The sequence below is a fragment of the Protomyctophum parallelum genome, assembly GCF_964188405.1.
Source record: "Protomyctophum parallelum genome assembly, chromosome: 10".
NCBI classification, from domain to species: Eukaryota; Metazoa; Chordata; class Actinopteri; order Myctophiformes; family Myctophidae; genus Protomyctophum; species Protomyctophum parallelum.
Window position 1 is genome coordinate 35,033,267 of NC_139704.1, and position 11,015 is coordinate 35,044,281.

Consider the following 11,015-nt stretch of genomic DNA (forward strand, 5'->3'; position numbering starts at 1 on the left):
GTCTGTCTGTCTGTCTGTCTGTCTGTCTGTCTGTCTGTCTGTCTGTCTGTCTGTTTGTCTGTCTGTCTGTGTCTTTGTTGAAACTCATGTCCGTGTCTGTTATTCACAGTGGTGGACAGTAGCAAAGTATGTTTACTTGTATTGAGTACTGTTACTTAAGTACTTCTATTTTTGTATACTTTTACTCCACTACATTTCAAAGACATCTCTAGGAAGGGAAAAGTTTAACCACTTAAATGCACTTTCAAATACAGTGAAAATAGCAGATCTACAAGTTCACAACATGTTCCGATGTGACACATTGTGAGCTTGTAGATCTGCTACCTTCACTATCCTATCCTACTATAATAAGGAAACCGGTCAGGGAGTCAGTCACTCCTGTCTGTTCTGGATGGTTCTCCTCAGTGGCTTGAGCAATTGCTCTGCACACGGGCATTGACCATTAGCGTATACACACAACCACAACGCCTGTTTTTAACATTTAAGTTGTTCATTAGCGTTTCTGTGTAAACACCAGAGATTCGGATCGTAGCTGCTGGCCAGACACTGGCACACAGTGAACACCACAACACACACACACACACACACATGCTGCAAACTTATAAAGGGCTTTAATTTACGGCCCGAGTCCAACATATGTTTTATGAGCGGGAGGGTGCTTTGGGATATCATCCTCATAGCACTAGCACGTAACTTAACACAGCACGCCGGTCAGTTGACTTAACTCACAAAAACACATTTATCATCCTGTTTAACCTTCAAATTAAAATCATCTGACAATGCAAACAACGACACGTGCGTACTGCATGTATGCACGTTCTGGCTCGTGGCTATATGGAAAGCTCACTCCTCCGTTCTTCACTTGACGTGTAGATTTATGAACGAACTTGACCACTGAATGTACCGCTATGGTTGACGGCTGCTGTCTTGTGTTAAAAGCATTTTAACACAGTTTTAAATTGAGTGACTGGCTGTAGGCTATTTACTGTATGTAATCACGGGTAACAGGGCTTACAACGGGTCCCTAATTTGACGGGTGGGGCGGGTCTGGTTTGTATTCTGATATAATCGCTGGTGACTGGACGGTCTATGGACCGTGCAGGGCACGGGTTGTCAAAATTGGAGCCCATTCACTGGGGGTCTGCGACAACCTGCCTCACAAAAGTGATATTTATTTCATCTTAGACTGTGCCCATCGAAAGCTGATTTCTCACTGCATGGCTACTGCTTTGCCTAGCTGATAACAGATCAATAGCCTGTAACAATGGCATACTTCGTTCACGCCTTCATTCTATTCAAATGATTCTCATTAATGTTCTTGATTAAAATGATCTCTCTCTCTCTCTCTCTCTCTCTCTCTCCAGAGTCAGTGAGGTTGGTGAATGGGACCAGTGTGTGTTCAGGCAGAGTCGAGGTGAAGTCTAACCAGTCGTGGGTCTCAGTGTGTGAAGATGACTTTGACCAGCAGGATGCAGAGGTGGTCTGTAGGGAGCTTGACTGCGGGCCTCCTTCAGTCCTCCAGGGGGCGCTCTATGGAGAAGTGAACGCTTCAATGTGGACCACAGAGTTCCTGTGTCAAGGCAACGAGTCTGTTCTCCTGGACTGTAGAAGGTCAGACTCAACTAGAAACACCACCTGCTCACCTGACAAGACTGTTGGACTCACCTGCTCAGGTAATAATAAAAATCACACCCGTGTGTGAGTGAGGGGCGCTCTTATCAACATACATCATCACATTTGTCCTCAATGTTTGTGTTTACACACTTTTGTCCTCAATGTTTGGGTTTACACACTTTTGTCTCCAATGTTTGTGTAAACACTGAAAGCTGGACATAGCTGGACAAAAATAGGACAAAGGTTACATGCTTTACAAACCAAAATCTTATTTGAAAAATCACACCCATGTGAAGTGAGGGGCACATCAGCATGACGTAAAATTAGACACATTGTCTATTTGCTCAGAAACTATGACACGACTATGGACACAGACTCTGGACGTGGGAGGGGCTAGAATCAGTTAAAACAGAAAACAAACACAAGGATGTGGTTTCGATAGCCTGACATAACAATCTACACTCTTTGTTAGGATTTTTTTGTAAGGAAAAGTAATAGTACTTTGTTTAACTGTACTTACGGTATTCTCACTTGTCTCTGTACAGGGCCTGATGATGTTAGGTTGGTGGGAGGAAGCAGTAACTGTACTGGTGGACTGGAGATCAAACACCAGAGAGAATGGAGACGAGGGATTGATGAGGTCTGGAACCTGAAGGCAGCATCTGTAGTGTGTCGGCAGATAGACTGTGGCTCTGCTCTGTCGACACAAAGTAGTTCTGCTCGTTATACTAAAGTATGGTGGATTATATCTTCCTGTGATGGTACTGAGTCTTCACTGAGGGAGTGTGGAGCAATGAGGTCTGACAGCTCCTCTGACAGTCTGGAGGTGATCTGTTCAGGTAACACAAACAATACTTCAACAATAACAGTAATCTGTACAGTCTGCCTGTCTGTCTGTCCCCATACGTCTGTCCATCCGTTGATTCATGTCTATCTGTGTGCGTGTGTGTGTTATGTATTTGCTGTATTACCGTGTTGTTCTAATGTTCTTGCTTACTGTAAATCGCTCTGGATTAATTTAACCCAATTAGACCTGAGGACTATTTTACAAATGAAAAACCTACGTTTCTGTCAGTGGTTCTCAAACAATTTCATGTCAAGGACCCCCAGAATTATATGTATGTGGCTGGCATATCTGAAAATATGTTGTTCCAGGGACCCCCAGAAGCGAACATATGAAATAAAAACGTTTGCTCTGAAATAATTTAAATCCAAAGATTTGCACACGTTTTCACGATTAAAAACAAAGCAGATCTACAAGCTAGTGCTGCGCTTTTCAATAACTAAAGTATAACACAATGCTTAAAACACCAAACGGGTTCCCGTCCTGGGTTAAGAGCGTCTGCTAAATGCCTACATTATAAATTGTGTGTGTGTGTGTGTGTGTGTGTGTGTCCTCATGTTTTCATCTGTTGTAGCCTTCCTTTAATGAATGAAAATGTTGAACACACTTTGTCTCTCTCTCCAGAGTCTGTGAGGTTGGTGAATGGGACCAGTGTGTGTTCAGGCAGAGTCGAGGTGAAGTCTAACCAGTCGTGGGTCTCAATGTGTGAAGATGACTTTGACCAGCAGGATGCAGAGGTGGTCTGTAGGGAGCTTGACTGCGGGCCTCCTTCAGTCTTCCAGGGGGCGCTCTATGGAGAAGTGAACGCTTCGATGTGGACCAAAGAGTTCCAGTGTGAAGGCAACGAGTCTGTTCTCCTGGACTGTAGAACCTCAGACTCAACTAGAAACACCACCTGCTCACCTGACAAGACTGTTGGACTCGTCTGCTCAGGTAATCAGGGACGTGCAGAGGGACCAGGAGAGCCAGGGCTGTGGCCTGATTCTTTTCTTTTTTACTATGAAACAAACAACGTAAAATAGAATAGAACAGTCATACCAGGTCACTTTCCTATATCAGCTGAATCTCATCACGATTGCAAATGCTTTCCCCACACTGAAAGTACAAAAACTATCATTTCATTGGCATGACCACGATGGGCCGCAGAGACATGAAGCAGGGGCCGCATGCGGCCCGCGGGCCGCGGGTTGAGTAACGCTGGTGTACAGTATGTGCTAAAATGTGGACACACCCACCTGACCCATCTCCTCTGCCTTCTCCTCCTATGACAGCAGCGTATCATTTCAATAACTTTAATTAACATTCTTTTCAACATGTGTGTGATTTGCTTTAAATGGTAAATGGTGCTTTTATCCAGAGTGCTTTACATAGATTGTGCATTACATTCACCCATTCACACACACATTCACACACCGATGGCAGAGTTAAGGTCCCCACACACCGAGCGCGTTTTTCGGATTTTTAGCTGCGTTTCTATTGATTTTCCGAAAAACGCGGCCGGTATGCAACCACCTTTAGTCTAACCTACTTAGAACCTACACTAACTCTGGGGGAACCCGGCATCGAACCGGCTACTCTACCGGCCACTCTACCCCTGATCCACTGCCCCTTTACTTACTCTGATTTAGGTTGACAGATATTTTTGGAACGTACCGGTGGTGCTTTCTGTGTCCCCTGCAGGACAGACTGTGTGTAAGACTCGGCCACAGTTTTCACAAACTTATCCGGTATCCTATATGATCCGACTCCGAGTATGTGTAGCATCTTTTGTGTCGATTACTTAAAATGAAAGTAATGCATTTTCTAATTTAGCTTTTGTTTTTACTGCTTACTGTCATCTCTGTACAGATGTCAGGTTGGTGGAAGGAACCAGTAACTGTGCTGGAAAACTGGAGATGAAACTCCATGATAAGTGGAGACCAGTGGATGATTCTGACTGGACCCTGCAGTCATCATCTGTAGTGTGTAGACAGCTAGCCTGTGGTTCTGCTGTTTCATCACTAAGACTGGTTGGTTCTGCAAATCAACCTGTATGGTGGATAACATCTCCCTGTGTTGGCTCTGAGTCTTCACTGAAGGACTGTGGAACAAATGTGTCTTATACTTCAGCCCACAGACTGGAGGTGATCTGTTCAGGTAACACCTGTTCAGGTGTCTGTCTGTCTGTCACACAGAACACACACCTCCCTTGCCACTGAGGGCTACACGTTCTTTACTTGTATTAACCTAAAGTACGAAATAAAATACCACCAACAAAATGCTCACATATTAATAGGTTACCAAGTCCTGACCGTCCATTACAGAGACATGTTAGGAATTATGAATACACAAAAGTTAGTTATTACATTTAGACAACTTCTTATTTGTGCGCAGTGATGTTGGAAAATCTATTCTTGAATGATCTCAACTAAGATCCCCACTTTAAAAAAACGGCATTTCAGAGATGAGCGGAACAGTCCTGGAAAAGTGTAATGTTCTATGATTAAAATGATCTCTCTCACTCTCTCTCTCTCTCTCTCTCCAGAGTCTGTGAGGTTGGTGAATGGGACCAGTGTGTGTTCAGGCAGAGTCGAGGTGAAGTCTAACCAGTCGTGGGTCTCAGTGTGTGAAGATGACTTTGACCAGCAGGATGCAGAGGTGGTCTGTAGGGATCTTGGCTGCGGGGCTCCTTCAGTCCTCCAGGGGGCACTCTATGGAGAGGTGAACGCTTCGATGTGGACCAAAGAGTTCCAGTGTGAAGGCAACGAGTCTGTTCTCCTGGACTGTAGAACCTCAGACTCAACTAGAAACACCACCTGCTCACCTGACAAGACTGTTGGACTCGCCTGCTCAGGTAATAATAATCATAACTAGAAAAGAACATTTCACATAATGTGACTGGTTTGTGGTCACCTGCAGCCTGGCATCATTCACTTCCCTGTGCAGTGAGTGGAATGTACTCTAGCTGCAGACACTGTCATGTCTGTGATTACTTTGATTCTGATGGGATGAGAAATCACATCCAATATAAGCATATGGTTGTGAATCACCAAGGTGGTAAAACTGGAGCTATTTAGGCTATTACCTTGTACTTCCTGCTGCCACTGTAGTCCAATTGAATTGTGGAATTGGTCGAATTGAAGAAGTAATCCGGCACCGCACCACAAAGCACAAGGCACCACAAATATGTTATGCTTAGGGCACCCAAATGGCCAGCAGCGGCCCTGATTACCTCTATAGTAATGTCATCAAGGGAGACTTGTCCAATATTTCACATGTCATCCTGATTGGCTCTACTATATTGTCGGTGGAGTCCTGTGCTCAGAGGAGCACATATTTCTAGTTTAAAACATGAAAATGACATTGCTAGCCTGAGATAAAACAGTAAAATACCAACTATACTTGTAATTCGCATTCCTATTTAACAATGAAAGTAATAGTAGTTCATTTTCTTTTTTGCCACTGTACAGAGCCTGGTGACGTCATGTTGGAGGGAGGAACCAGTAACTGTTCTGGTATACTCAAGGTGAAACACCAGGAAGAGTGGAGACCAGCGGGTTCTATTTATGACTGGAACCTGAAGTCATCATCTGTAGTGTGTAGACAGCTGAACTGTGGCTCTGCTGTTTCAACACAAAGGAGGTCTGATGCACCCGTTGAACCTGTGTGGAAGATTCCATGTGTTGGATCTCAATCTTCACTGAGGGAGTGTGGAACAAAGGAGTCTCGTAATTCCACTGAGAGACTGGAGGTGTTCTGTTCGGGTAAAACACATAAACAGTGACCTCCACTATTACAATAATGTGCACTCCACTTCACCTACACAACTCCACTGCGTGTGTGCGTGCATGCGCGTGCGTGTTGAAACATGTTGCAATAATTGCCCTTAATAAGATACACGTACATTGACACCAGGGGGGCAGTCAGCCAGATATTTCGTGAAGCCTCATTTGAAATCGGTAGTTCTGTTGTGGCGCTGGACCGGACCCAAAAAGCCCCATAGCTCCATAGAGGCCCATGTATTTTGGCCCAACTTCACCTAGACTGTATTACCTTAATAAACATGTTCATGAATACTTTCTTCTTCCAGTCACTAGTTTAAAGTCTCATTTCTAATGTCATAATATTCTTTTTGGAAAATTATGGTCCCATTAATTAAAAAAATGACCATAAAGAAAAAAAAACATCGCGTATGTTCTGAGGGGCGTGGCTACCATTACAGTCTATGATCGGGATTCCCCTCCCACTCGAGTCAAAATAAAAACCAACGGAGAAGAAGGGGGGAAGTCCCGCCTCGTTGTCTGGGCAGCCAATGACCAGCTGGTATACAAAACGGAGCCAGCCAATGGCCAGCTGGTACCAAAGATGGCGACTTACATCAGGAATTAGCATATTATTACAGGCTTCATTTTACGTTCATGTTAGACCCGGGGAACGCTTTGTCCATATTTTTTACAGTCTATGATTGACACCCCCTTCTCTCCCTCCTCCCCCCCTCTCTTTCTCTCTCTCTCTCTCTCTCTCTCTCTCTCTCTCCAGATTCTGTGAGGTTGGTGAACGGGACCAGTGTGTGTTCAGGCAGAGTCGAGGTGAAGTCTAACCAGTCGTGGGTCTCAGTGTGTGAAGATGATTTTGACCAGCAGGATGCAGAGGTGGTCTGTAGGGATCTTGGCTGCGGGGCTCCTTCAGTCCTCCAGGGGGCGCTCTATGGAGAGGTGAACGCTTCGATGTGGACCAAAGAGTTCCAGTGTGAAGGCAACGAGTCTGTTCTCCTGGACTGTAGAACCTCAGACTCGACTAGAAACACCACCTGCTCACCTGACAAGACTGTTGGACTCACCTGCTCAGGTATAATCTAATCATTTTAGTAATGTCCTCAAAATATGAGGAGGGAAAATTACCATCTATGCCGCCAAAATTTGAGGACGGAATTGCAGCAAAATTAACCATGTATGGCGCCGACATTGGCGATGTGGTTGGTCGTTGTGATTGGCTGGAAGCTGTGCCGTTATTCCCATTATGCGCTGTGATTGGCTGAGCATGGCATAACGGGTGTGCCACAGCCAGTGACACCCGTTATATATAAGTTGCAGATATTCCGTGCTCAAACTTTGAGTTTTGAGTTTGACGTTTGGTCAATTCCGTTACAAGAAGTCACCCGTTTGCCGTCTTGGGAGTGACAGCTCACCATGTGTTAGTGTTAGACAGTGTTAGGAATAGATCCCCACCATCTGTTAACAGAACGGGTGCATGCTTTTGGTTAGACATACCATTGGTCTGATATCTCAAACCCTCGCCCTCAACCTAACCTCCCACGGGGCAGCACACCTAAACCTAACCTTAACCTTCTCCCAACCCTTAACGCACCCCTCACCAACCTTAATCCAGTTGGACCAATGCTATGTCTAACCAAAGTATGCGTCCCAACAGAACACCACCATCCATTAACATGGAGTGGGAGAACTGAACACTTTCGGCTCACAAGGCATGTCTGCTCTAAATGGTTTGTAACGGTCTTGTCTCTGTACAGAGCCTGATGACGTCAGGCTGGTGGGAGGAAGCAGTAACTGTAGCGGTGTACTGGAGATGCAACACCAGGGAGGCTGGAGACCCGTGGATGGTCAGTCCGACTGGAACCTGGAGTCATCCTCTGTCGTGTGTAGGCAGATGGACTGTGGCTCTGACGTTTCAACACAAAGGAGTCCTGCTTCAACGGTTCAACCTGTGTGGTGGATCACAGCTGACTGTGTTGGAACCGAGGCTTCACTGAGGGAGTGTGGAATGACACTGTCTGAGAATTCCACTGTCACATTGGAGGTGATCTGTTCAGGTAACACACACAGTGACGTCTGTCTACTTGCCTACTCACTTAACCTACCTATCTACAGCATAGAAACAGGATGTTTCTTTTTCTGAATGAATTTTTTGCATCGTCTAATTTCAGCAAAAGCCATACAGAAAGCCATACAATATGTTGGATCTCTAATCTTGGTTCCATCTCATTGGCTACTCTATACTGTAAATGTAAATATCTGCTGTACTATAATTCAATCACTCGTGTCTTGTTACAGATCTTCTGTTTAAGCCAAACATCAGCGTCTTCCCCACTCTAAACGTTTCTGAGGGCCAGCAGCAGGGGCAGCAGGTGTCTCTAAATGGGGTTTCTGAGGGCCAGCAGCAGGGGCAGCAGGTGTTGGAAGGTTCCAACTTCAGCATCAGCTGCTCCATCCTGCCACAGTACCCAGACGGCTCCTTCCACCTCACCTTCACTGGAGCCAACAGCACACACAACCACACTCAGCCAGCTGTCAATCACTCTGCCAACTTCCTGTTCTTCGAAGCAGGCCCCGGCCACCAAGGGAATTACAGCTGTGCTTATCACGTCGACGTTGTTATAAATCACACCAACGTGTTTTCTCACAATGTCTCCTCTGAGAGCGACATCCTCTCTCTCACCGTCACAGGTAACCTGAATGAAATCACCTTTAAACTCACAATATGAATCTCCGTCAGGCATGATTCAATCAAACATGAAGGTTTATCAAATGTTCTTACATGATTTGATGTTTTATTTTTCACAGTCCCTCCTACAGTCCCTCTGACACCTGAGGACGACAGCAGCAGAGTTACAGTCACTGTGGTGGTGCTGCTGTTGGTGCTGCTGTTGATGCTGGTACCCATCGGCCTCTATTGTCTCTGGAAGGTAATACATCTTTACACAACGCAAGACTGGAATGTGTATAAATGACAGTTAAACCAGAGTTAGGAGAGAGATAGGAGGGTTTTCAGCCAGATGTGATTCAGTGACTTAATGTTGGGTGTTTCTGTGTTTCTCCAGGCCAGCAGAAGACATAATGCAGGAGTGTGGGACACTGCGACGGTTCATTATAATGTCGAAAATGAGAACATTGATATCGAGTATGATAATGTTGATAGTTCTGATTCTGAATCTGGCCTCGAGTATGACGTGATAGATGAACAAGTAGTTGTTGAATCTGGCCCCATTGAAGAGGCAGAAGACTCAGACTATGAAGAGATATATCAACAAGTAGTTGTTGAAGCTGCTGGACCCAGTGAGGAGACAGAATACCACCAGTATGAAGAGATAGATCAACAAGGAGTTGTTGAAGCTGGACCCAGTGCTGAGACAGGAGTCGAGGCCCCATAGACACTTGAGACGCTCTGGTGGCACAGTAAAGTAGCTGTGCCCACCATTGCGGAGTCTAGGGGGGTTCGAATCCACCTCATCTGGCTTTTTTCGAGCATGTACACAAACACATTTGGCCCATGTTCGGGGTAGAGAAGCCGGGCAGGGAGGGTGATATATATATAGTCACTGCACATAATCCTAAGTAGTAGTAAGATGAAGGCTCTACATCCTCCCGGTATGTATGACATGTGACAATGTACAGAAATGTGTGTGGGGGGGGCAAAAAAAGGGGGAAAAAAGAAAAGAAAAAAAGATTGACAGGAACAGACAGACAGAAGAACAAGTACTGTACTTTACCTGATGTTTGTGGTTGTAAATAGAAATTGGGGATAAAAAGGGGCAAAAAAATAAAGAAAAAAATGATTGACAGGAACAGACAGACAGAAGAACAAGTACTGTACTTTACCTGGTGTTTGTGGTTGTAAATAGAAATAATTCCTCCCAGTCCACACAGACCAAAGCTAAACGAGGACAGACAAGATGTGATTTTGAAACGGAAGCCTTGTTGCGTTTTTATTTAGCTTGTTATGGGGGCATGGTTAAATCAATGTATTTAATGTCACGTTCAGTCATCCATGCTGGCGCTGTATAATACTACAAATATTAGCCGTCCCAAACGTCAGGCTCAACCGCCGCCTATCCAGTAGGGTGTTCCTTAAAACGCAAAGTTTTGAAAGTCTAAGCTCAAACCCCCTGAATTGGTTACACTAGTTGAGAAAACCCTCCTGGTGAATTCAGTTTCACCCCGAGGATCCCAGACTACGGCAGGGCATAAACGGTGCTAAAATTAATTTTAAGGATATCTTAACAAGGGGGGTGTCTATTTTATGTGTTTTTCTCCTAGGATTTCAAATCTGTGCTTACTTTTTGGATACAACCATTCTTACCTACATCATTTTGCATTTAAAAATGCCAATTTTAACCTTTCAAACCTCTTTCAATGGAAAAGTAGCCTATATGTGAAATCATTTTGCCAAAGCCTTTATATAATTATTTTATTTTTTAAAGTCGTAACATGAGAAGTGAGTAATGAATAACAACAACATAAGAAAAATCTGTGCAATAGAGTAAACAAATCAGTGCAATGGAGTAGACAACAGCGCTTCCAGGAGTACTGGCAGTTCATCGACCAGAGCCAGTTCGAGTCCGGTGATTCCCACCCCGATGTGCGTCCTCTGCTGGACCCTGTGGAAAAGGAATGGTTCCAGAGCACCCTCACCAACCACAAGGGCCTTCGGGACGACTACCGGGAGCTACTAGAATTGACTGTGATCTTCCTCGGCCAGATCCCCCCACGAGGAGTACGGTTCCTCGCCCCCGGACCCATGCACCACGCAAGGTGGATGTCCAAAGCCATCTACGCACTGA

The 11,015-nt window shown here is 45.0% G+C and overlaps 1 protein-coding gene across 1 annotated transcript; it reads left to right on the plus strand.

Moving 5' to 3' along the window:
* Nucleotides 1–3,155: 3,155 nt before the first annotated feature.
* LOC310865806 (scavenger receptor cysteine-rich type 1 protein M130-like) lies at nucleotides 3,156–9,605 on the plus strand (the record flags this gene model as incomplete). The annotated part of the gene is made up of 9 exons (XM_083775015.1): nucleotides 3,156–3,391; nucleotides 4,307–4,594; nucleotides 4,983–5,291; nucleotides 5,908–6,201; nucleotides 6,977–7,285; nucleotides 7,968–8,267; nucleotides 8,509–8,901; nucleotides 9,019–9,140; nucleotides 9,276–9,605. The coding sequence occupies exons 1-9, from the start codon at nucleotides 3,160–3,162 to the stop codon at nucleotides 9,603–9,605; spliced, it is 2,577 nt and encodes an 858-aa protein (XP_083631141.1). The 5' UTR covers nucleotides 3,156–3,159.
* Between the last annotated feature and the right edge of the window lie 1,410 nt (nucleotides 9,606–11,015).